General features: G+C 43.8%; 1 protein-coding gene across 2 annotated transcripts in view; it reads right to left on the reverse strand.

Moving 5' to 3' along the window:
• The window catches only part of LOC140727495 (neural cell adhesion molecule 2-like), a 1,581,686-nt gene that overhangs the window by 53,937 nt on the left and 1,500,185 nt on the right, over positions 1–27,564 (reverse strand). For both annotated transcript variants that reach the window (XM_073044851.1, XM_073044852.1), the window contains exons 14-15: positions 15,895–16,016; positions 5,889–6,069 (exon numbers count right to left, since the gene is read on the reverse strand). In XM_073044851.1, the coding sequence (XP_072900952.1) occupies positions 5,889–6,069; positions 15,895–16,016 (303 nt within the window). The remainder of the gene's footprint in view (positions 1–5,888; positions 6,070–15,894; positions 16,017–27,564) is intronic.

Consider the following 27,564-nt stretch of genomic DNA (forward strand, 5'->3'; position numbering starts at 1 on the left):
TAATAGAGAAATGGAGGTCATTTAAGGGTGAAATTATGAAGGTACAGAATCTTTATGTTCCTGTTAGGTTGAAAGGAAAGGTTAAAGGTTTGAAAGCGCCATGGTTTTCAAGGGATATTAGAAACTTGGTTCGAAAAAAGAGGGATGTCTACAATAGATATAGGCAGCATGGAGTAAAGGAATTGCTCGAGGAATATAAAGAATGTAAAAGGAAACTTAAGAAAGAGATTAGAAAAGCTAAAAGAAGTTACGAGTTTGGTTTGGCAAATAAGGTGGAAGTAAATCCGAAAGGCTTCTACAGTTATATTAAAAGCAAGAGGATAGTGAGGGATAAAATTGGTCCCTTAGAGAATCAGGGTGGTCAGCTATGTGTGGAGCCGAGGGAGATGGGAGAGATTTTGAACGATTTCTTCTCTTTGGTATTCACTAAGGAGAAGGATATTGAATGGTGTAAGGTGTGGGAAACAAGTAAGGAAGTTATGGAACCTATGACAATTAAAGAGGTGGAAGTACTGGCACTTTTAAGAAATTTAAAAGTGGATAAATCTCCGGGTCCTGACCGGATATTCCCCAGGACCTTGAGGGAAGTTTGTGTAGAGATAGCAGGAGTTCTGACAGAAATCTTTCAGATGTCATTAGAAACGGGGATTGTGCCGGAGGATTGGCGTATTGCTCATGTGGTTCCATTGTTTAAAAAGGGTTCTAGAAGTAAGCCTGGCAATTATAGACCTGTCAGTTTGACATCAGTGGTGGGTAAATTAATGGAAAGTATTCTTAGAGATAGTATTTATAATTATCTGGATAGACAGGATCTGATTAGGAGTAGCCAGCATGGATTTGTGCGTGGAAGGTCATGTTTGACAAACCTTATTGAATTTTTTGAAGTAGTTACGAGGAATGTTGACGAGGGTAAGGCAGTGGATGTAGTCTATATGGACTTCAGCAAGGCCTTTGACAAAGTTCCACATGGAAGGTTAGTTAAGAAGGTTCAGTCATTAGGCATTAATGCTGGAGTAATAAAATGGATTCAACAGTGGCTAGATGGGAGATGCCAGAGAGTAGTGGTGGATAATTGTTTATCGGGATGGAGGCCGGTGACTAGCGGGGTGCCTCAGGGATCTGTTTTGGGCCCAATGTTGTTTGTAATATACATAAATGATCTGGATGATGGGGTGGTAAATTGGATTAGTAAGTATGCTGATGATACTAAGGTAGGAGGTGTTGTGGATAATGAGGTGGGTTTTCAAAGCTTGCAGGGAGATTTATGCCGGTTAGAAGAATGGGCTGAACGTTGGCAGATGGAGTTTAATGCTGAGAAGTGTGAGGTTCTACATTTTGGCAGGAATAATCCAAATAGAACATACAGGGTAAATGGTAGGGCATTGAGGAATGCAGTGGAACAGAGAGATCTAGGAATAACAGTGCATAGTTCCCTGAAGGTGGAGTCTCATGTAGATAGGGTGATGAAGAAGGCTTTTGGAACCCTGGCCTTTATAAATCAGAGCATTGAGTACAGAAGTTGGGATGTAATGTTAAAATTGTACAAGGCATTGGTAAGGCCAAATTTGGAATATTGTGTACAGTTCTGGTCACCGAATTATAGGAAAGATATCAATAAATTAGAGAGAGTGCAGAGACGATTTACTAGGATGTTACCTGGGTTTCAGCACTTAAGTTACAGAGAAAGGTTGAACAAGTTAGGTCTCTATTCATTGGAGCGTAGAAGGTTGAGGGGGGATTTGATCGAGGTATTTAAAATGTTGAGAGGGATAGATAGAGTTGACGTGAATAGGCTGTTTCCATTGAGAGTAGGGGAGATTCAAATGAGAGGACATGATTTGAGAGTTAGGGGGCAAAAGTATAAGGGAAACACGAGGGGGTATTTCTTTACTCAGAGAGTGATAGCTGTGTGGAATGAGCTTCCTGTAGAAGTAGTAGAGGCCAGTTCAGTTGTGTCATTTAAGGTAAAATTGGATAGGTATATGGACAGGAAAGGAGTGGAGAGTTATGGGCTGAGTGCGGGTAGGTGGGACTAGGTGAGATTAAGAGTTCGGCACGGACTAGGAGGGCCAGAATGGCCTGTTTCCGTGCTGTGATTGTTATGTGGTTATATGGTTACCTATATGTCACCATATGGAGCCCTGAGATTCATTTTATTTTGGGCATTCTCAATATATCCATAATAAAATAACAACCTTAATAGATCAATGAAAGACTGCACCAAGATGAGCGTTCAATCAGAATGCAAAAGACAACAAACTGTGCAAATGCAAAAAGAAAGAAATAATAACAATAAATAAATAAACAATAAATTTTAAGATCATGTGATGAAGTGTCCTTGGAACTAAGTCCATAGGTTGTGTGAGCAATTCAATGGCGGGGCAAGTGAAGTTGAGTGAAGTTATCTATCCCCTTTGGTTCAGGAGGCTGATGGTTGAGGGCCAATAACTATTCCTGAACCTGGTGGTATGAGTCCTGAGGCTCCTGATGGCAGCAGCGAGAAGAGATATTATTATCAATATTTAGAATAACAAGTTGGTCTTATTGTTTAAAGAAACATAGAAACATAGAAAACCTACAGCACAATACAGGCCTTTTGGCCCACAAAGTTGTGCCGAACATGTCCCTACCTTAGAAATTACTAGGCTTACCTACAGCCCTCTGTTTTTCTAAGCTCCATGTACCTATCCAAAGACTCTTAAAAGACCCTATTGTATCAGCCTCCACCACCATTGCCGGCAGCCCATTCCATGCACTCACCGGTCTCTGAGTAAAAAAACTTAACCCTGACATCTCCTCTGTACCTACACCCCAGCACCTTAAACCCGTGTCCTCTTGTGGCAACCATTTCAGCCCTGGGAAAAAGCCTCTGACTATCCACACTGATCAATGCCTCTCATCATCTTACACACCTTTGTCAGGTCCCCTCTCATCCTCCGTTGCTCCAAAGAGAAAAGGCTGAGTTCACTCAACCTATTCTCATAAGGCATGCTCCCCAATCCAGGCAAAAGTCTTGTAAATCTCTTCTGCACCCTTTCTATGGTTTCCACATCCTTCCTGTAGTGAGGGGACCAGAATTGAGCACAGTACTCCAAGTGGGGTCTGACCAGGGTCTTATATAGTTGCAACATTACCTCTTGGCTCCTAAATTCAATTCCATGATTGATGAAGGCCAGTACACATATGCCTTCTTAACCATAGAGTCAATCTGCGCAGCTGCTTATGGACTCGGACCCCAAGATCCCTCCGATCCTCCACACTGCCAAGAGTCTTACCATTAATACTATATTCTGCCATCATATTTGACCTACCAAAATGAACCACTTCACACTTATCTGGGTTGAACTCTATCTGCCACTTCTGGATCCATGAGGCAATGTCCCCTTGAGTTTGAGAAATGTTGTTATTTCTGTCCTGGGAAGAAAGATTCAGAATGTCTGCCTTATCCATATAACCCATAATTTCATAAACTTCCATCAGCTTCCAACACTCCAGAGAAAACAATCCAGTTTATCTGCCCTCTCCTCATGCCCTCTAATTCAGCCAGCAACCTCCTCTGCGCTACCCGCTATGCAACGATGCGAAACATCAGTGCTGATCTTTTCGTTCTGAGTTGGCTTGAGGGATGGTACGACCTACTCCATGTACTTATGAATTGGCCCCTGGAGCCCTGCACATGGCTACAGTGTATGTCCAGAGGTTATAGAAGACACTGTTATAAAATGCAAATCCTTTATTGCCTGGATGGCTCCAGAAGAGAAAAAAGGAGCAGGCTTTAAAAGGAAGATTAGACTACTGAGGGAACAAGTCTTGCATTAATGAGAGCTGTAACCCAGTGTGATCAGAGTGTGGTATATATGTGCTGCTTGGAATGCATCAAGCTTTTAGATTGCATCAGCTGTATTATGCACTCACCCAGCGAAATGTATTCATGGACAAAACAAATCAGTATTCTTCCTGAGCAAGCTAATGTGAACTGAAAGCCACGTCCCTCAGCAGGATCATGTATTTGTGTCAGTTTTGAAAAAGCTGAAAAGCACCAGAAAAAAATACAGCAAAAGATTTGTTTGAAGGCTCTGGGCCTGTACTTGCTGAAGTTTAGAAGAATGGGGTGGGTGGGGGGGGGGGGGGGGGAGTCTCATTGAAACTTGTAAAATATTGAAAGGCCTAGATACGAGTGGTTGTGGAGAGGATGTCTCCTATAGTGGGAGAGCCTACTACCAGAGGGCACATCCTCAGAATAGAAGGACATCTCTTTAGAAATTAGATGAGGATAAATTTCTTTAGCCAGAGGGTGGTGAATCTGTGGAATTCATTGCCACAGTCGGCGGTGGAGGCAAAGTATTGGCTATATTGAAAGCAGAGGTTGATAGGTTCTTGATTAGTAAGGACATCAAAAGTTATGGAGAGAAGGCCGGAGCATGGGGTTCAGGGGGAAAATAAATCAGCCATGATAGAAGAGTGGATCAGATTTGATGGGCCAAATGGCCTAATTCTGCTCCCATTTCTTATAGTCTTATACCATGGGCCAAGGGATTGGAATTTGCTGGTGAAACATTCTATACAGAGCTTTGTCTTCTCAAATCTTTGCAGAACAGCAGAGTTTGAAAACTAATTTAAAATGCTTTATTTAGTGTTGTTTCACCATCTTCACGCCTAGTTTCTCTTTGGAAAATTATGATTTAGTACTGGGAAAGTAAAGGCTAATATAATGGAAAGTATTGCTTCGGGTTCTGTTTACTTATAGTTCACCCAATTAGACTGGGAACTACATTCACAAGCAACAATCGGCTGGTGGAAGTCAGTGCTTTGAGCAGAATCTGTGGGGTGGGGGAGTGGTGGTGAGGAATTGTCAATGTTTCAGGTCAAGACCCTGCATCAGGACTGAAAAAATAAAAAGAAGAGCTTATCTCCTCATACCTTCTCTTACCTTCAGCACAATGTGGATAACCAGAAGCTTTCTCCCAGGGCTAACACGAGGGGGTACAGTTTTCAGGTGCTTGGAAGTAGGCACAAGGGGGAATGTCAGTGGTCAGTTTTTCACACAGAGTGGTGGGTGTGTGGAATGCACTACCAGTGATGGTGGTAGAGGTGGACACAATAGGGTCTTAGATAGGTACATGGTACATGAAAATACAGAACTACGCGGTAGGGAGTTTCTAAGGCAGTTTCTAGAGTAGGCTACATGGTTGGCACAACGTTGTGGGCTGAAGGGCCTGTAATGTGCTGTAGAGTTCCATGTCTCTATGTAACACACACAAGATGTTGGAGGAATTCAGCAGACCAGGCAGCATCTGTTGAGAGGAATAATCAGTCAATGTTTCAGTCTGAGACCCTTCTTCAGGACTCTTGAAGTTGATCAGCCTTGATCTTGTTGACTGGTGGAGAACACTTCCCACCTTCTGCTTCTGGGTTATGTCAGGGCAGCAGTACAAGGGTTTGGAATTAGAGGGGTGGGGAGATCTTGGGGGACTGTCGAACTGAAGGAGGTTATGGTGATGGAGAAGTGGCAGCAGGAAGGAAATGAGAATTCCAAGCGAACATTGGAAGACCAGGAATCACTAAGGTATGCAATTCTTTAAGGACTTATTGTCTAAACTTATTAGAGGTAAGTTTTGCTAACCAGAGCATATATGGACATGCAGATAATGGTTGGAATGGGCATCAGAATGTTTGTTGTTTTGCAGCAGCAGTACAGTGCAATACATGAAACACCATATAAGTGACAATAAATAAACAGCGCACAAGATATTCTTCATGGGTTCATGGACCCTTTAGAAAGTAAATGACCTTGTAAGAGGGTGAGGGCCTCCTACCAAAGGTGTTGGAGCGACAATTTACACCGTCCCTTTCCATCTGATATAAACCAATGATGTCAGGCGACTTACTGGCAATGGTGTTGGGCTTTGGTGGCATGGTAAACTCATAGAAGGTTGGCTCGGAAGATCCCAACTTGTTGACGGCTGTGATCTGGACCTGGTACTGCACGTCCCATTGGAGCTGTTCCAGGGTGATGGAGTCCTGGCCTCCCGGTGTTACCTTCTGCACCCATTCCTCCTCCTTGTCTTTCTGTGGGCAGGTGAAACACAGCTGTAAGCAAGGAGCTCTGTCAGATGCTCAGTTTCAATGGAGTGTGCTGCTGGAGTATTCTTGTGTGTATGCGCACACATTTCTTACACATGCACATTCGCTCATGCACACGCACAAGTGTTCACACACACAAACATATTCACAGATGTACAAATACACTCACGGACTTACAGTCCACACATGCACACACTAGCAGATAGATGTCCACTCACACACACATCACACATACACACACATGCACCGTGCAGAGTTCAAAGTAAATTTATTATCAAAGTATGTATATGTCACCAGATACAACCCTGAGATTTGTTTTCTTGTGAAGTCCAAGAAGCACCATAGAATCAATGAAAGGTCACACCCAACAAGATGGACAAACAACCAATGTGAAAAGGGCAACAAACTGTGCAAATATGAGAGAGAAAAACATAATAATTAATTAAGCAATAAATATTGAGTACATGAAATGTAGGGTCCTTGGAAGTGAGTTTATATGTTGTGGGGACAACTCAGTGATGGGGCAAATGAAACTGAGTGGTTATCCCCTCTGGTTCAACAGCCCAAGGGTGAGGGGCAATAACTGTTCCTGAACCTGACGGTGAGATTCCTGAGGCTCCTGTACCTTCTTCATGATGGCAGCAGTGAGAAGAGAGCATGGCCTGGGTGGCTGGGTCCTTGATGATAGATGCTGCTTTCCTGCAACAGCACTCTGTGCTCAATGGTGGGGAGGGCTTTACCCATGATGGACAGGGTGGTACCCATTACTTTTTTAGGATTTTCCATTCAAGGGTATTGGTCTTTCTATACCAGGTATAACCTCTGTACCTCCCTCTGCAATTGGATCCTCAACTTCCCAACCGGAAGACCATAATCTATGTGGATTGGTGATAACATCACCTCCTTGCTGACGACCAACACTGGCGCACCTCAGGGGTGTGTGCTTGGCCCACTGCTCTACTCTCGCTATACCCATGACTGTGTGGCTAGGCATAGCTCAAATACCATCTATAAATTTGCTGATGATACAAACATTGTTGGTAGAATCTCAGGTGGTGATGAGAGGGCATACAGGAACAAGATATGCCAACTAGTGGAATGGTGTCACAGCAACAATCTAGCACTCAACATCAGTATGATGAAAGAGCTGATTGTGCATTTCAGGAAGGGTAAGACAACGGGACAGAGAGATCAGAAGTGGAAGGAGTGAGCAGTTTCAAGTTCCTGGGTGTCAAGATCTCTGAGGATCTAACCTGGTCCCAACATATCGATGTAGTTATAAAGAAGGCTAGACAGCGGCTATACTTCATTAGGAGCTTGAAGAGATTTGGTATGCCAATAAATACACTCAAAAACTTCTATGGATGTACCATATAGAGCATTCTGACAGGTTTCATCATTGTCTGGTATGGGGGGACTACTGCACAGGACCAAAAGAAGCTGCAGGGTGTTGTAAATTTAGCTGGCTCCATCTTGGGTACTAGCCTGCAAAATACCCAGGACATCTTCAAGGAGCGGTGTCTCAGAAAGGCAGCATCCATTGTTAGGGATCTCCAGCACCCAGGGCATGTCCTTTTCTCATTGTTACCATCAAGGAGGAGGCACATAAGCCTGAAGGCATCCATTCAGCGATTCAGGAACAGCTTCTTCCCCTCTGGCATATGATACGTAAATGGACATTGAACCCGTGAACACTACCTCACTTTTAAAATATATATTACTTGTTTTTTGCATGGTTTTTAATCTATTCAGCATACATACTGTAATTGATTTACTTTATTATTATTATTATTATATATTAAGTATTTCATTGAACTGCTGCTGCTAAGTTAAGAAATTTCATGACACATGCCGGAGATAATAAACCTGATTCTGGGGTCATGATGCAACCAGTTAATAAATTCTCCATCACTCATCTACAGATGGTTGTCAAAATTTTAGATGACATTCTAAGTCTTCAGAACTTCCAAGGAAGTAGAGGAGCTGTTGTTCTTTCCTCATAATTGCCCTTATGTGCTGGTCCAGCACAAAAACTCTGAAAAGATAGCCCTGAGGAATTTAAAGCTGCTGACCCTTTCCTCGTCTGATCCCCGATGAGGACTGACTCATGAACCTCCGGTTTCCTCCTCCTGAAGTCAATAGTCAGTTCCTTGGGTCTTGCTGACATTGCGTGAGAGATTGTTGTGGCGCCACCTAGCCAGAGTTTTAATCTCCCTCCTAAATGCTGATTCATCACCACCTTTGATTCGGTCAACGACAGTGGTGCTGTCAGTATACTTAAATATGCCATTGGAACTACATCAGCCTCACAATCATCAGTCTAAAATGAGTAGAGTAGTGGCTAAGCGAACAGCCTTATGGTGCTCCAAACCGACTGGGGTCAGCAAATGAGGAAATCGAGGATCCAATTGCACAAGGAGGTATTGAGGATAAGTTCTTGAAACTTATTAATTTTGAGGGAATGGTAGTATTGAATGCTGAGCTCTAGTCGATTAAGAACGTCCTGATGTGCATCTTTGCTGTTCAGATTTCCCAGGATTGAGTGAAGAGTCAATGAAATGGCATCTTCTGTGGATGTGTTGTGCTGGTAGTCAAATTGGAGTGGATCCAAGTCGCCTCTCAGCCAGGAGTTGATATGTTTCATCACCAACCTCTCAAAGCACTTCACCATAGTGGATGCAAGTGTTATTGGGAGATAGTCATTGAGGAAGTTTACCACGTTCTTCTTAGGCACTGGTTATAATTGGAACCTGGTTAAATCAGGTGGGTACCTCAGATCGTCAAAACATGAGGTTAAAGATGTCGGTGAACATGCCAGCCAGTTGGTCAGCACAGGTCTTTAGTACTCGGCCAAGTACCTCATCTGATCCAGGTGCTTTTCGTGGGTTCACCCTGCTGATGGATGCTCTCACGTCATTCTCAGAGATTGATATCACAGTGTCATTGGGGGTTGTGGGAGTTTGTCAAAGTTCCTCCATGTTTTGATGTTGAAAACAAGCATAGAAGGCATGGAGCTTATCACTCAAGCAAGTTTATTGCCATTTAACTATATACATGCATACTGACAAATGAGACTACGCTTCTCATAACACAGGAAAGTAAGAATAAAATCTACAAATGATATATGCAGAAATAAGCAAAGCAAAGTGCATAAATTAGGGCACAGAACAGATTAACCAGTGACATTTTGAATGCGATGCGGCAGGCAGTTCAGAAGCCTAATACCCCGAGAGAAGAAACTGTTTCCGATTTTGACCATTCTGTGTTTATGCATCAGTGTCTCCTGGCTGATGGTAGAAGGTCAAAAAGGATGCTAGACGGATGGGTGGGATCTTTCTAGCCAGGGAAGAAAGGCTTTGTCTCTTGGTTTCTCTTTGTAAGAGGTAATAGCATTCAAGCCCTGCCACAGCTGTTGAACATCCCCCAGTGGCACAAGTTTGGTCCGGGATTGCCACTTCACATGTGCGGTGGGTTGCCAGAGATCATACTTGGACCTCTTGTCTTGAACTTGGTCACCACACCTGAATACCACTGGCCCTCAGCAGACTGCAGATCTTCTGGTTCATCCAGGGCTTCTGGTTGGGGAAGACTCTGAATGATTTTGTGGGGACACACTCATTCATGACTGTTTTCATAAAGTCCATGACAATCATGGTGTACTTATTCAGATCCTTTGAGTTCTTGGCCCAGTCCACCGATGCGAAGCATTGCCATAACTGCTTCTCTGCCTCCCGTGATCTTCTGGAACAATGCTGCTTAGCCTCGGCCTGAATGCAGGCAGGAGAAGGACAGTCGAGTGATCAGATTTCCCAAAATGCGGTCGAGCCATTCCTAATCATAGTATAGCAGTGGTCTAGTTTGTTGGGGCCTCTGGTGCTGCAGGTTATATAATGATGATAATTAAGCAGAGACTTCTTCAAACAGTCTGACTGTGAGTTGAATTGCCTTCAGATGGCCATTTTCCTGTTTGGTGATGACAGCATTCAATATCTGCGTATATGTAAAATCTATGTGTGTATACCCAGATACATATATACACATATAGATACAAACACATTCAGACAGACATATACACATACCAGGCAAACATTTACTCATACACACAGATAGGCACTAAGATACACTCAGTCAGAGGCATAGACATATATCTGTAGTATGAGTGAGTGTGCCATTGTTCTGATAATTTTGCCTGTTTAATTGCGGAGAATCATTCTACACTACACCACCCACTGAGTGATGGATTGAGTAATGATTTAGTTGTATTAAAGGACCGTAGAAGGTTTGCCACACTGGAGGAGACCATTCAGCCCACTGTGATTCACGGAGGAAGAGGACTGGAGAACATAGTTTTAAGGTGAGAAGGGTGAGGTATAGCAGGAATTCTCTCACCCATTGGGTTGTCAATATGTGGAATGAGCTGCCAGAAGAAGTGGCTGAGGCAGGTATATTGATAGCATTTAAAAGGTATTTGGACAGGTTCAGGCCCAGAGCAAACAAACCCTCCTCATATGTTAACCCTTTCATTTAAGTGATCGTTTCTGTAAACATTGTCTGGACCCTCGCCAGTGGAACATAGAACATAGAAATCGCCAGCACATTACAGGCCCTTCGGCTCACAATGTTGTGCTGACCATGCTACTCTAGAAACTGCCTAGAATTTCCCTACCGTATAGCCTTCTATTTTTCTAAGTTCCATGTACATATTTAAGAGCCTCTTAAAATACCCTGTTGTATCCACCTCCACCACCATCTCTGACAGTGCATTCCACACACCCACCACTCTCTGTGAAAAACTTACCCCTGACATCCCCTCTGTTCCTCCTTCCAAGCACCTTAAAACTATGCCCCCTCGTGTTGGATACAAATAAATACAGCACAAAGGAATCAAAGAATAACTACATAAACAGACAAACAGCTAAAGTCTAAAAGAAGACAAACTGTGCAAATACAGAAAAAAGCAAATAATCATAAGAAATAAGTTATGAGTAATACTGAGTAGATGAGTTTTAGTGTCTTTGAAAGTGAGTCTGTAGGTTGTGGAATCAGTTCAGTGTTGAGGTGAGCGAAGTTACACATGCTAGTTAAGGAGCCTGGTGGTTGAAGGGTAATAACTGTTACTCAGCCTGCTGGTGTGGGACCTATGACTCCTGTATCTCCTGCCCAATGGTAGTGAGAAGAGAGTGTGGTCTGGATGGTGGGGGTTCTTGGTGATGGATTCTGGTGTAGGTGCCTGGAACGCACTCCAAAGGAGAAGGTAGAGGCAGAAAGGATAGCAATATTTATAGGACATGTGGACAGATCGGGAATGGTGGGATGCAAACCATCTGCAGATAGTTTGCTTCAGTTACACTACTGTGCAGGGAGTCTGAGGCATATAGGGTGCTAAGACGTTTGCACAGTACTGTATTTGTCCAAGTGGAGTGGAGAGAAAGTTTGTAACTCTGGTGGGAGCAAAGGATGTTGGAGGACTGTGGGAGGGATGTGGGACAGGCGGCAGAGGAGTGCTAAGGGTGGGGGTGGGGTTGGTGTAGGTACACCCTCCCCACCTGCCCTGAGACACCTCCCCAGCTGCAAGGTCATTTGATTTCATACAACTTATTTATTGATCATTACAGAATGTCTCTCTGGTGCTTCCCGCTCCCCCCTCTCCCTTCCCCTTTCCCAACCAAGATTCCCCTTTCCCTGCACCCTTCCCACTCTCAATACACAAATAGAGACCCATATCAGAATCAGGTTTATTATTACTCATGTATGTCATGAAATTTGTTTTCTTTTGTGGCAGCAGTATGGTGTAATACATAAAGTTACTACAGTACTGTGCAAAAGTCTTAGGCACATATGTATAGCTAGACTTTGCACAGTACTGTAGATCAGCACAGACATTGTGAACTGAAGGGCTAGTTCCTGTGTTGTTCCCTGCTCTGTGTTCTAAACAATGAAGCCTTGGCTTGGCTCTGTAAACATACTTAGAGCAGCATGGTAGTGTAGTGGTTAGCACAGCCCTTTACAGTACAGGCGACCTGGGTTCAGTTCCTGCCACTGCCTGTAAGGAGCTTGTACGCTCTCCCAGTAATTGTGTGGGTTTCCTCCAGATGCTCCAGTTTTCTCCCACAGTGCAAAGACGTATCAGTTGGTAGGTTAGTTGGTTATTGTAAGTTGTCCCGTGATTAGGCTATGGGGATTGCCGGGCGGCACGGCACTGAGGGCTGCAAGGGCCTACTCCACGCTGTGCCGGGTCTGGAAGAACCAACTTAGAAAGTAAGATAGAATAGTTTATGACTTTATTCTTTAGAATGCAGAGGGCTGACAGTAAATTTGATAGAGGTGTACAAAATTATGAGGGGTGCAGATAGGGTAAATGCAAGCAGGCTTTTTCCATCGATGGTTGGGTAAGACTGCAACCAAAGGTCATGGGTTAAGAATGAAAGGTGAATCATTTAAGGGGAACATGAGGGGAAACTTCTTCACTCGGAGGGTCATGAGAGTGTGGAATGAGCTGCCAGCACAAGTGGTGCATGAAAACTCGATTTCAACGTTTGAAAAGAAGTTTGGATAGGTTCGTGGATGACAGGGGTATGGAGGGCATTGGACAGGGTGCAGATCAATGGGAGTAGGCAGTTAAATAGTTTTGGCACGGACTAAATGGGCTGAAGGGCCTGTTTCTGTGCTGTACTTCTCTATGACTCTAGATGAGCTAGCAGGAAAACACCAGTACTACATGCGTACTTAGTAATACCATGAACTGAGTTCTAGTTATTGGAGGCATATGGTATTGGAAGCAGATGGATTACTGGATAAGTGAAACACGTAGAAGATGGAAACACAGCCAACAGACTGTCAATGCCAACGGACTGTCTCTGTGCCATGAATTCCAATTAATTCCATGTAAATATCTTATTTTCTGGGTAACACCTTAATGCAATAATCTTATCATCAAGAAAGAATTGCAAACAATGCCATCAGTGTTTCATTTAAGATGTGACTAAATTGTGTAATTAACCTTGTATATTTTGATTCATTAATGGCTGTACAGATGTCCCTCATCTCATTACCCCCACAGCTACAAGAGCAAGAACAATCTTCCCATTGTTTCTTCAAAGTGATGCTGGAGGACTCACTGTACACAGGAAGTTAATTTGCATGGATTTGGGATTTTGGGATTAAGTTCTTTTCAGAAGCAAAGCGATTATTGATGGTGCTGAGTGTGCCAATCATCTGGTGGTGGGCAGGACTATCGCAAACTGTCTTTTGTAGAGCAGAGTTAATGTCTTGAGCAATGCATAAAACTCTGGAGGAACTCAGCATTTCAGGGGAATGGACAATCAATGGTTCAGGCTGAGACTCTTGGGAATGAGCCTGACTCGGTTCCAATCCACGCCAATTGCTAGCAAGACAGGCACCATCTCTCGACGGAAATTAATGGTCAATTAATGGGTTGGCTTGAGACCCTTCAAAACAGAAGTTCCACTCCTCACAGAGAGCTGGAGGAAAGAACTCAGCAGATCAGGGAAATAGACAATCAATGGTTCAGGTTGAGACACTTAGGAATGAGACTGACTTGGTTTCACACCACACAAACTGCTAGCAAGCCAGGCATCAGGACTGGTCTCGGCCTGAAATATCGACTCTTTATTCTCCCCCTCCCTCACCCGCTGAGTTCCTCCAGCGTTTTGTCTGTGTTATCTGGATCTCAAGCATCTGCAGAATCTCTTGTGTGTTTGGTTCCACTCCAGTTCAATGGGTTCTGAGGTGGCTGAAGATGTCAACCCTGGAACTGTAGACACTCCCAAGGATGAAGCAGGAGATAACAGCAAGAGAAGGAATAAACTCTGCGCTACAAAATCCTCCTTCCCCACCATTAAGCTGTCAAAATCCAGGAATTCCCAAAAGTCAGTAGGAATATTATGTTTCTTCATGGAAGTTTCAAATACATCCCTGCCTCCTTTCATCCAACCACCTGCTAACTTCCTCCAGTGACAGATTTTGGCAAACTGTGTCAGTGTTGGGTGTGTGAACAATACAGATTACTCAGTGGCCACTTTATTAAGTATGCCTGTTCGTTTATGCAAATAGCTAATCAACAATCATGTGGTAGCAACTTAATGCAGACATAGTCAAGAGGTTCAGTTGTTGTTCAGACCAAATACCAGAATGGGGAAGAAATGTGATCTAAGTGACTTTGACCATGGAATGATTGTTGGTGCCAGACTGGGTGGCTTAAGTATCTCAGAAACTGCCGATCTCCTGGGACTTTCACACACAACAGGATATATGGCCCAGTACGTCATGGGTAAAACCCTCACCACCACTGAGCACATTTACACGGAGTGTTGTCACAGGAAAGCAGCATCCATCATCAGGGACCTCCACCACCCAGGACGTGCTCTATTCTCACCGCTGCCATCAGGAAGAAAGTACAGCAGCCTCAGGACTCTCACCAACAGGTTCAGGAACAGTTGTTACCCCTCAACCATCAGGTTCTTGAACCAGAGGGGATAACTTCACTCAACTTCACATGTCTCATCATTGCAATGTACCACAACCAATGGACTCACTTTCAGGAACTTTTCATCTCATGTTCTTGATATTTATTGTTCAATTATGTATTATTAATTCTTTTTGTGTTTGCACAGTTTGTTGTCTTTTGCACACTGGTTGTCTGCCCTGTTGGTGCAAATGTTCATTCATTCTGTTATGATTATAGGACTTATTGAATATGTCTGCAAGAAAATGAATCTCGGGATTGTATATGTACTTTGATAATAAATTTGCTTTGACTTTTGAACTTTGAACTCTAGAGTTTACAGAGAATGGTGCGTGAAACCAAAAACCTCCAGTGCCTGGTACACACTGCTGGGGAAGTGGTGGAAATTAATATGATATTGGTGTTTTATAGGTAGTTAGATAGGCACAAGAATAGGCAGGGGATGAAGTGATATGAGAAACTGAGGAATAAAGGCAGATTTGCAGCATAAGTTGGTATCATTGCCAGTACAGATATTGTGGGCCTAAGGGCCTGTTCATGTGCTGTTTTATGCTCTATGAAACCATTGGATTAGGGTTTAGAAATGTTATTTTTCTTGTAGTCTAACTTTCCTATGCTTGCTTACAATTTTTATATAATCACCTAGATATATGTAATAGTTCAGTAAATTTTTACTAATTGTGGTAGAGCTGATTTTATATTTTTCTAGAAGGTTCTCAGCTTTACAGCAGCAGATGTCACATCACTTGAAACTGGCCATTTAGAAGGTGAATTGTTATCACTCGAATGTTGTTATCTCCAGTCTGAATGTGAGACGCCCACAACTTCTTTATCTTTGCCTTTCTTTTCTTATCCTTTGTCTGGAGTGACACAGTTGCTGAACTGTTAGCACCATTCTTTACAGCGCCAGCGGTAAGATTGGGGTTTGATTCCTGTAAGGAGTTTGTACATTCTCCCTGTAACTGTGTGGGTTTCTTCCGGGTGCTCTGGTTTCCTCCCGTATTCCAAAGATGTGCTGTTAGGGTTAGTGAGTTATGGGCATGCTATGTTGGTTCCAGAAGCGTGACAATACTTGCAGCCTGCCCCCAGCACATACTCAGACTGTCTTGGCCATCAAAGCAAATGATGCATCTCGCTGTGTGTTTTGATGTTTCAACGTACATGTGACAAATAAAGCTAACCTTCATCTTTTCTTGTAACACTTAGTAAAATTGTCGTAAACACAAAGTTTATGCCTCATTCTTGTCTTCTGAAGAACCTCTGGATCAACATCACCAGCTCCAACAAAACCCAGCCCGCTATCATTATGCGTGTGTCATACTCACAGCCCGGTATTTGAGCACATATCTCAGGATGGGAGATCCTCCGTCGTCCTGCTTTGTCACCACCAGCTTGAAGTGCTTGCCGCTGCCTTTGTAACCCTGAACCGCGGGAGGTCCGGGCTCCTCTACGAAGAAGCAAAGAGGCCAGGTTTTTAGTTAGTTAGTTAGCATCAGTACAGATAAGAACTCCAAGTATGTTCACATTAGACTGAGAATACAGGCAGCTTACAACTTCCTTACAACAGCTTACTTACAAATGTACAACTTGCAATCAAAAACACTGAGGGGTACTCTTTTGGTATTGGTATTAGAATTGGTTTATTATGGTCATGTCTATACAGTGAAATGATGGCTTGTATACTGTTCATACAGATCAATTGATTGCGCAGTGCACTGATGTACAGTGTAGAGTAATACAGCAGACACGTGCCTTTCGGCCCATCTTGTGCAAGCTGACCTAGAATGAGATAAACTATAATAATGCTGATTAAAGTGTAAAAGCGCAGCGCAGAGAAACAAAGTGCAGGAGGTAGATTGTGAGGTCAAGACTCCATCTTACTGCACTATGGAGCCATTTCATAATCTTATTACAGCAGGATAGAAGTGGTCCCTCAGCCTGGTAGTCAATGATTTCCGGCTCACAACATTAAAAAAAATAACATTACAGCAGTACAGGTCTTTCAGCCCATGATGCTTGCTGAACTTTTAACCCACTCTAAGATTAAGTGCCAGGAGGGAGATCGGTGGGAAGGGATGGTCTCAAACCAGGACGGTCTCAAAGCTCTTCGCTTCTTTTTGGATTCCAGACCTAACCAATTCTCCTCTACCACCACTCTCCTCCGTCTAGCGGAATTAGTTCTTACTCTCAATAATTTCTCCTTTGGCTCATCCCACTTCCTCCAATCCAAGGGTGTAGCCATGGGGACCCGTATGGGTCCCAGTTATGCCTGCCTTTTTGTTGGCTTTGTGGAACAGTCCACGTTCCAAGCCTATGCGGGTATCCGTCTCCCTCTTTTCCTTCACTACATTGACGACTGCATTGGCGCTGCCTCCTGCACGCATGCTGAGCTCGTTGACTTCATTAACTTTGCCTCCAACTTTCACCCTGCCCTCAAATTTACCTGGTCCATTTCCGACACCTCCCTCCCCTTTCTTGATCTTTCTGTCTCCATCTCTGGAGATGGCTTATCTACTAATATCTACTATAAGCCTACAGATTCTCACAGCTACCTAGACTATTCCTTTTCCCACCCTGTCTCTTGCAAAAATGCTATCCCCTTCTCACAATTCCTCCGTCTCCGCCGCATCTGCTCTCAGGATGAGGCTTTTCATTCCAGGACGAAGGAGATGTCTTCCTTTTTTAAACAAAGGGGCTTCCCTTCTTCCACCATCAACTCTGCTCTCAAACGCATCTCTCCCATTTCCTGCACATCTGCCCTCATCCCATCCGCCCACCACCCCACTCGGGATAGGGTTCCCCTTGTCCTCACTTACCACCCCACCAGCCTCCAGGTTCAACGTATAATTCTCCATAACTTCCGTCACCTCCAACGGGATCCCACTACCAAGCACATCTTTCCCTCCACCCCTCTTTCTGCTTTCCACAGGGATCGCTCCCTACACGACTCCCTTGTCCACTCGTCCCCCCATCCCTTCCCACCGATCTCCCTCCTAGCACTTATCCTTGTAAGCGGAACAAGTGCTACACCTGACCTTACACTTCCTCCCTCACCACCATTCAGGGCCCCAGACAGTCCTTCCAGGTGAGGCGACACTTCACCTGTGAGTCGGCTGGTGTGGTATACTGTGTCCGGTGCTCCCAGTGTGGCCTTTTATATATTGGTGAGACCCGACGCAGACTGGGAGACCGTTTCGCTGAACACCTACGCTCGGTCTGACAGAGAATGCAGGATCTCCCAGTGGCCACACATTTTAATTCCACATCCCATTCCCATTCTGATATGTCTATCCATGGCCTCTTCTACTGTCAAGATGAAGCCACACTCAGGTTGGAGGAACAACACCTTATATACCGGCTGGGTAGCCTCCAACCTGATGGCATGAACATTGACTTCTCTAACTTCTGTTAATGCCCCTCCTCCCCTTCTTACCCCATCCCTGACATATTTAGTTGTTTGTTTTTTTCTCTCTCTCTCTGCCCATCACACTGCCTGTTCTCCATCTCCCTCTGGTGCTCCCCCACTCCCCCTTTCTTTCTCCCGAGGCCTCCCGTCCCATGATCCTTTCCCTTCTCCAGCTCTGTATTACTTTTGCCAATCACCTTTCCAGCTCTTAGCTTCACATCACCCCCTCCGGTCTTCTCCTATCATTTCGCAGTTCCCCCTTGCCCCACTACTTTCAAATCTCTTAGTATCTTTCCCTTCAGTTAGTCCTGACGAAGGGTCTCGACCCGAAACGTCGACAGTGCTTCTCCTTATAGATGCTGCCTGGCCTGCTGTGTTCCATCAGCATTTTGTGTGTTGTATCAATTTCATGGATCCTGTACAGATTATAGAAGAGGAGGAGTTTGCTATCCTGATGCAAATTAGAGTGGATAAATCCCCAGGGCCTGACAAGCTGTTCCCTTGAACCCAGCGGGAGAAAATGCCAGGGCCCTAGCCGAGATACTTAAATCATCCTTAGTGACATTGAGATACCAGAAGGTTAGAGGGTAGCCAGTGTTTACCGTGGTTCAAGAAAGGCTGTAAAAATAAGCCGGGAAACTACAGGCTGGTGAGCTGAATATCAGCAGTGTGAAAGTTATTAGAAGATATTCTAAGGGACCAGATATATAAGTATTTGGATAGTCAGCAAGGCTTCATGCATGGTAGGGCATGTCTAACCAATCATATAGAACTTTTCGAGGAAGTTACCAGGAAAGTTGATGAGGGTAAGGTAGTGGATGTTGTGTACATGGACTTGACAAGGTCCTGCATAGGAGGTAGGGCAGGAAAGTTCAGTCTCTTGGCATTCAAGATGAGGTAATAAATTCAATTAGGCATTGGTTTTGTGGGAGAAGCCAGAGAGAGGAGTAGAGGCTTGCCTCTCTGACTGGAGGCCTGTGACTAGTGGAGCTCTGCAGGGATCAGTGCTGGGTTTGTTGTTGTTTGTCATCTATATCAATGATCTGGATAATAATGTGATTAACTGGGTCAGCAAATTTGTGGATGACACCAAGACTGGGGGTGTTGTGGACAGCGAGGAAGGCTATCATGGCTCGCAGAGGGATCTGGACCAGTTGGAAAAAAGGGGCTGAAAAATGGCAGATGGAGTTTAATGCAAGTATGGGGTGTTGCACTTTGTTTGGACCAACCAGGCTATGTCTTACACAGTGAGTGGGAGAACAAAGAAATCTGGGAATACAGGTCCATAAATTATTGAAAGTGGTGTCACAGGTAGATAGGGTCATTGGCACATTTGACTTCAGTGCAGAAGAGGGGAAGTTATATTGAAGTTGACAAGACATTGGTGAGGCCTAATTTGGAGTATTGTGTGCAGTTTTGGTCACCTACCAACAGGAACAATGTAAATAAGGTTGAAAGAGTGTAGAGATGTTTCCAGGTCTGGAGGACCTGGGTTATAAGGATAGATGAATAGGTTAGGACTTTATTCCTTGGAATGCAGAAGACTGAGAGGAGGTTTGATCAAGGTATACAAAATTATGATGGTATAGATAGGGTAAATGCAATCAGGCTTTTTCCACTGAGGTTGGGTAGGACTACAAACAGAGGTTATGGGTTAATGATGAAAGGTGAAAGTTTAAGGAGATCATGAGGGAAACCTCTTCACTCAGAGGGTGGTGAGAGTTGCCAGTGCTAGTGGTGCATGTGAACATTTAAGATAGGTACATGGTTGGTAGGGGTATGAAAGGCCGTGGTCCCGGTGTAGGTCAATGGGTGTGGGCAGTTTAAATGCACAGCACAGACTAGACAGGCTGAATGGCCAGTTTCTGTGCTGTACTTTTTATGATTAGCATACACAACTAGCACAACGGTTCACTCTAAGCACAGTGTAGTGTCTCACGGCCACACGAGTGCACCTAATTGACCATCTCCTGCCCCAATAAATGGGGAAACTGTCCAAAATAAACAAAGGAATCCCTGCTCAATTTCTTTTTGTTCTTTATTTGTTGCCCCAAATAATTGGCAGCCCTGACTAACAGGGCTTATTTGTCACTTATGCATCAAAACAGAAGTTGAAATCCATCGCTTGCATCAAATCATACCAGTGAAAATTGTGCTGGGGAAGCCTGCGAGGGTCTCCACGCTTCCAGTGCCAACACAGCACCTTTGATATCAATTTCCCTTACTTTGTCATCTTTAACGGTAATGTTTCCATCAGCCTGTCAACTCTTAAGTTCATCTGTACATAATTTTGAGAGTGTAAAGTAAATATGAGCAGTTATTAAGAATCTCCGTGGAATTCATAGCTTCCAGAATGATTAGTTTTCATGCTTTGAACTTCCATTGTCATTTTTATATAAATGAATTAGCTTCAGAAACTGTACTTGGAACAGATGCATTGAGCTTTACAGTGATGAAACCTGTTCTCTGCAGAACATTTCCTTCGACAAGTCAACAACTTTTAGACAACCTCAAAGGCTGGAATGATGCTACCTGAATGCTTTGCCAATATTCTGTGCAATTTCTTGCTCCAAGCCTGGAATCAGCTTGCCAAGTGTATCCAGGCAGTTTACTGTTTGTAGCCCCGTTGTTCACATTATTTCACTGTCTCTGCTTGCAGGTTCCTTGATCTGATTCTGATCTCCCAGAGAGTACTTATCCTTCCTACTGCAGTCTGAGAATCACCTTGTTTCTCTTTCGCGTGGCTAACAGATGTTATCAAATCAGATTCAAGTTTAACTATCATTCAACCATACACGGATACAGCCTCTGGGGCCAAGGTGCAAAACATACAGAGCACATTCAAAATAGTGAGCAAAAAAAACATAGCGATGGAAGTAAAAACATATATACATAGGCCAAGTCCTTGAGCGACATGCCCCACAAATTGATGGTACAGTTTTCAGCAGTGTACAGATGCACACAATCCAGCCTGTCATTCCATCAATAGAACACTGGAGGGCAGCACTGATGGGAGGACCAGCCCCCACCTGGGCACGGATGCAACACTACACCGCCTCTGGCATCTCCTCTCCTGGACTGCAGCAGCAGGCAAACTTGTGGCTTGAGGCCTAGTCCTTGCTACAACCGAGTCACCAAACAAGGGAAACAGGCCTGCAGCACCTTACATTATCAAAGTCCAACAGGGTCTTTCGATCTCAAGAGAAATGTCCAAGACAGTCGGCTACAGTTATGCTGCACACTGCCTATGTGCACCAACTCCACTGCTTTCGATGCCCTCCTGTAGCTGGTAACAACACGGTCTGCACCCAGTCCCGCATCTCTGCCTATCAGCAGCTCACTGATGGGGTAGGCCTATAGTACTCAAAGCTCTTGGAATCCAGCATTTTCTTGCTATCATAAAAAAAACATTTAACAGAGAAAAAATGACATTTGGTTGGCCCTCGAGATGCCGTTGCATCCAAACACACTGTCATCTTAAGCCAAGCTGCTCTTTGTCCTTACACAAATTGTCTCTTCACATTCTACTTGCTCTTGTAAAGTTCCTACAAACCTTCCTTATTGTATAACTAGAATTTCTTGGGCATGTCCGCTCAAACTCTTCTGGTCCCACCAGCTCACCTGTCCCTTCAATGCTACGTTCAAGTGAGGGATTCTACATTTTGCTTACTTTCCTATCCCTGGTTAGTAGTTTCCCATTTGTCTCCTCTTCGGCCTTTGCCCAGTGGTGCTGTGGCACAGCTAGCAATGCCGCTGTCTCATCGCACCCGCGCCCACCCCAGTTCAATCCTGTCCTCTGGTACCGTCTCCGTGGATATTCCACAGGAGCCCCGATTCTCCCTCTCATTCAAACATGCACGGGCCATCGCAAGTGTTACTGGTTTCATCACTGCCTGCTAGAGTGGGAGTTAATGGGAAAGTGAGGAGAATATACTGGGGTTAGTGCACGGTTGGTGTAAGTTGGTGGTGGCTGACATGAAGTTGGTGGGCTGAAAAGCCTGTTTTCATCCTGTATGGTTAAAAGCCAGTTTCCTCTCTTGTTTCTGTCTGCTCCCAATGAACAACAGACTGCTTTCCTGGGGCTGATGTAAATATAAAGCTCGAGCATCTTTATAGTAGTTTAAAAGCCTGAAGCTTTATGTCCCTGTCTTTTAAAACATAGCTTTGACCAGCTTTTATCACTGTTTTCACAATGTTGTCATGACCAATATTAACGTTGCTCAATCAATCTAATCTTTCCCTCCTACACACCCCATAGCCCTCCGGTTTTCTTACACCCATGTGCCAGTCTAAGAGTCTCTTAAATGTATCATAGAGCATAGGAACAGGCTCTTCATCCCACAATGTGGTGCTGAACCAAATAAATGGTCAACTAAACTAATCCCTTATGTCTACACAATGTCCATATCCCTTCATTTTCCTTACATTTATGTGCCTATCTAAACATCCCTTAAAAATCCCTAATGTTTCTGCCTCCACCAGTACCTTAGGAAGCACATTCCAGGCACCCCTCTCTGTGTAAAACAAAAATTTCCCCTCACATCTCCTTTAACAACACACCAAACCCCACCACCCCGCCAGTGCATTCCATGCACCCACCCTTTTCTGTGTAAAATAGCTACCTCTGACAACCCTCCTCTACAGTTTCCTCTCATCAACTTAATATTATGCCTCTTTGTAGGAGCCATTTCCACCCTGGTAAAGTCTCTGGCTGTCTAATCTTCGTTTATTATTGTCACGTGTACTGACGTATGTACTAAAATTTTGTTTTAAGACCATATGACATAGGAGTAGAATTAGGCTATTTGGCCCATTGAGTCTACTCTAACATTCAATCATGGCTGATCCTTTTTAATCCCTCCTCAGCCCCATTCCCCAGCCTTCTCCCTGTAACCTTTGATGCAGTGTCCAATCAAGAACCTATCAAGCTCTGCGTTAAGTACACCCTTTGACCTGGCCTCCACAGCTACCAGTGGTAATAAATTCTACAAATTCACCATCTTCTGGCTAAAGAAATTTCCCCACACCTCTGTTTTAAATGGACATCAGTCTATCATGAGGCTGTGCCCTTCTTGTGCTAGACTTTCCCATCTTTCCACATCTACTCTGTCCAGGCTTTTCAATATTCGAAAGGTTTCAATGTGATCACCCATCATCCTTCTAAATTCTAGCAGGTACAGAGCCAAAGCCATAAAAAGTTCCTTGTATGTTAACCCTTTCATTCCCAGAATCATCCTTGTGAACCTCCTCCGAACCTTTTCCAATGCCAGCACATCTTTTCTTAGATGAGGAGCCCAAAACTGTTCACAACCCTCAAGGTGAGGCCTCACCAGTGCCTTATAAAGCCTCCGCATCACCTCCTTGCTCTTGTATTCTAGACCTCTTGAAATGAATGCTAACATTGCATTTGCCTTCCTCACCACCGACTCAACCTGCAAGTTAACCTTTAGAGTGTTCTGCACAAGGACTCCCTAGTCCTATTGCATTTCAGATTTTTTGATTTTCTCCTTGTTTAGAAAATAGTCTGCACATTTATTTCTTCTACCAAGGTGCATGACCATACATTTTCCAAAATGGTATTTTATTTGCCACTTTCTTGCCCATTCTCCTAATCTGTCTAAGTCTTTCTGCATCCTACCTGTTTCCTCAACACTACCTACCTCTTCACCAATCTTTGTATCATTAGATTAGATTCAACTTTATTGTCGTTGTGCTGAGTACAGATACAAAGCCAATGAAATGCAGTTAGCATCTAACCAGAAATGCAAAGAATAGTGTTATTTACAAAATAACTGCGAATAAAAAGTAAGTGCTACAGCACACAAATATAAAAGTACTGAGACAGTACAATATGGGTGCAATACTGCTTAGCGCTGTGATGTGAGGTTCAGCAGGGTCACAGCCTCAAGGAAGAAGCTCTTCCTGAGCTTGCTGGTGCGGGAGCGGAGGCTCCTGTAGTGCCTACTGGATGGGAGGAGAGTAAAAAGTCCATGGTTAGGGTGAGAGGCATCCTTGATAATGCTTTTTGCCCTGCCCAGGCAACATTTATGGTAGATGTTCTCAATGGTGGGCAATTGGGTGCCGATAATCCGCTGGGCAGTTTACATCACCCATTGGAGTGCTTTGTGGTCCGATACGGGACAATTGCCATACCACACTGAGATGCAGTTGGTGAGTATGCTCTCAATGTTACAGCAGTAAAAGTCCGTCAGTATCCTGGGTCAGAGGTGAGCTTTCTTGATGCTCCACAGGAAATAAAGGCGCTGTTGCGCCTTTTGATCAGGATGGAAGAGTTCAGGGACCAGGTGAGATCCTCGGAAATGTGGACACCAAGGAATTTGAAGCTTGATACATGCTCCACTATAGCTCCATTGATGTAGATGGGGATGTGAGTGTGGCTCCTAGCATGCCTGAAGTCCACAATGATCTCCTTGGTCTTCTGGGTGTTAAGGGCCAGGTTGTTGTCGGCACACCACACGGTCAGGTGCTGGACCTTGTCCCTGTAGGCCGTCTCGTCATCTCCCTCTGATCAGGCCAACCACCGTGGTGTCGCCTGTGAACTTGATTATGGAGTTAGAACCATGTACAGGAAAGCAGTCATAGGTGAAAAGGGGGTACAGAAGAGGGCTCAGCACACAGCCTTGAGGCACGCCGGTGTTCAGGGTGAGAGTGGAGGAGGAGAGGTTGTCTAACTTAACAGATTGGGGTCTGTTAGTCAGAAAGTCCAAGGTCCAATTGCAGAGGGATGAGCTGATACCAAGCTCGCGAAGTTTGGTGATCAGCTTGGAGGGGATCACAGTATTGAATGCCAAAATAAATCATCAGCAAACTTGGCAACAAAGCCATCTATTCCATCATAAATATAGCATCATATATATACAGCATAAAGGGAAGCAGTCCCAATATTGACCCCTGCCGAACCCCACTAGTCACTGGCAGCCAACCAGAAAAGGAACCTTTTATTTCCATGTGCTTCCTCCTATCAATCAGCCAATGCTTTAACCAGGTTAGTAACTTTCCTGTAATGTCATGGGCTTTTAACTTGGTAAGAAACTTCATGTGTGGCACCTTGTCAAAGACCTTGAGAAAGTCCAAATATACAACAACCATTGCATCCCATTTACTGTATCTATCCTATGTGTAATGTCCTTCAAGAACTCCAACAGGTTCATCAGTTAAGACTTTCCCTTAAGGAAACCATGCTGACTTTGTCCTGTCTTGTCCTGTTTCATGAAGTACTTCATAACCTCATCCTTAACAATTGACTCCAACATCTTCCAAACCACTGAGGTCAGGCTAACTGGTCTATAATTTCCTTTCTGCTGCCTTCCTCCTTTCTTAAAGAGTGGAGTGACATTTACAATTTTCCAGTCTTCTGGCTCCATGATGATTTTTGAAAGATCATTACTAATACCTCCACAATCTCTACTGCTACCTCTTCCAGAACGCTAGGGTGCAGTTCATCTGGTCCAGGTGACTTATGTACCCTTAGATCTTTTAGCTTTTTGAGCACTTTCTCCCTTGTAACAGTAATTGCACTCACTTCTTTTCCATCACACCCTTCAACATCAGGCACACTGCTAGTGTCTTCCACAGTGAAGACTGATGCAAAATACTCATCATTTAGTTCATCTGCCATCTCCTTGGTATCCGTTATTATTTCTCCAGGCTCATTTTCTGGCGGTGTTATATTCACTCTCATCTCTCTTTTATTTATCACGTACTTGAAAAAGTTTAAACTATCCACTTTGATATTGTTTGCTAGCTTGCTTTCATATTTCATCTTTTCCCTCCTAATGATTCTTTAAGTTGCTCTCTGTAGGGTTCTAAAAGGTTCTCAAGCCTCTGTCTTCCTGCTAGTTTTTGCTTTTATATTAGCTTTGACTTCCCTCAGCAACCACGGTTGTACTATTTTGCTATTTGAGTATTTCTTTGTTTTTGAAGTACAACTATCCTGTATCTTCCTTTTTTTCCCCAGAAACTCAAGCCATTGCTGCTCTGCTGTCATCCCTGCCCAGCAGCTCCTTCCAATTTACTTTGACCAACTACTCCTTCATACCACTGTAATTTCCTTTACTCCACTGAAATATTGCTACATTGGACTTTACTTTCTCCCTATCAAATTTCAAGTTGAACTCAATCATATTGTGATCACTGGTTTCTCAGGTTCTTTTACCTTAAGTTCTCTAATCATCTCTGGTTCATTACATAACACCCAATCCAATATAGCTGCTCCCCTAATAGGCTCAATGACAAACTGCTCTAAAAAGCCATCTTGTAGGCATTCAACAAACTCACTCTCTTGAGATCCATTTCCAACCAGATTTTCTCAATAGACCTACATGTTGAAATCTCCCATGACTATCATAACATTGCCCTTTTGACATGCCTTTCCTATTTCCTGTTGTAACCTGTGGTCCACATCCCAGCCACTGTTGGGAGGCCTGTATATAACTGTCATCAGAATCTTTTTACCCTTGAGTTTCGTAACTCAACACACAAGAGTTTTGCATGCCATCCATATAGGACATTTCATCACAACACAACATCGCGGTAGTGTGTGCACTGCCAGGGACGGTAGGCAAGGCAAGTACTCTGGAAATGCTTAAGAGCCTCTTAGACTGGTACAGAGAATGTGCAGAGAATGGAGGGATATGGACATTATCTAGGCAGAAGAGATTAGTTTAGTCAGGCATTTAATTAGTCGATTAATTAGTTTGGCACAATATTGTGGGACAAATGGCCTGTTCCTTTGATGTTCTATGTTTTAACAATCAAATTCCACACAGACAGCAACCAAGCTTAGGATTGAACATGGGCTTTGAAACTTCGAGGTCATGAAGCTTACCACTGCACCACCATCTCATCAGGTTCAAAGTATGTTAGACCATAAGACCGTAAGTCATAGGAGCAGAATTAGGTCAATCTGTCCATTGAATCTGCTCCATCATTCAGTCATGGCTGATTTATTTATTTTCCCTCTCAATCCCATTCTTCTGCCTACTCCCCTTAACTTTTGATGCCCTTACTAATCAAGAACCTTTCAGCCTCCACTTTAAAAGTATATTGACTTGACTTCCATAGCTGTCCATGGGAAAGAATTCCACAGATTTACCTTCCTCTGGCTAAAGAAATTTCTCTTCATTTCTGTTCTACAGAGGTGTCCTAGTATTCTGAGGCTGTTCTCTCTTGTCCTTGACTCTCCTACATTCTCTCCAATCTACATTGGCATTTTAATATCCAGTAGGTTTCAATGAGATCCTCCCTCATACTTCTGAACTTTAGAGAGTACAGGCCCAGAGCCATCACCAGTAATGATGAGGTGGAAGAGCTTGAGACCTGGTACCAGGCAAATAACCACTTCCTCAATGTCAACCAGACAAAGGAGATGGTTAACTTCAGGAGAACTTGCACCATTCACATTCCTTATTACATTGGCGGCACAGCAGTAGAAACAGCGAGCATGAAACTGGTATGGAAACACCAATGCCCTATACAAAGATCCTATAAAAACAGTAGATATGGGCCAGTCCATCACAACAAAAGTCCTTCCCATCACTGAGCACATCTACACAGAGTCCTGTTGCAG

The sequence above is a fragment of the Hemitrygon akajei genome, chromosome 5 (assembly GCF_048418815.1).
Source record: "Hemitrygon akajei chromosome 5, sHemAka1.3, whole genome shotgun sequence".
Taxonomy (NCBI): Eukaryota; Metazoa; Chordata; class Chondrichthyes; order Myliobatiformes; family Dasyatidae; genus Hemitrygon; species Hemitrygon akajei.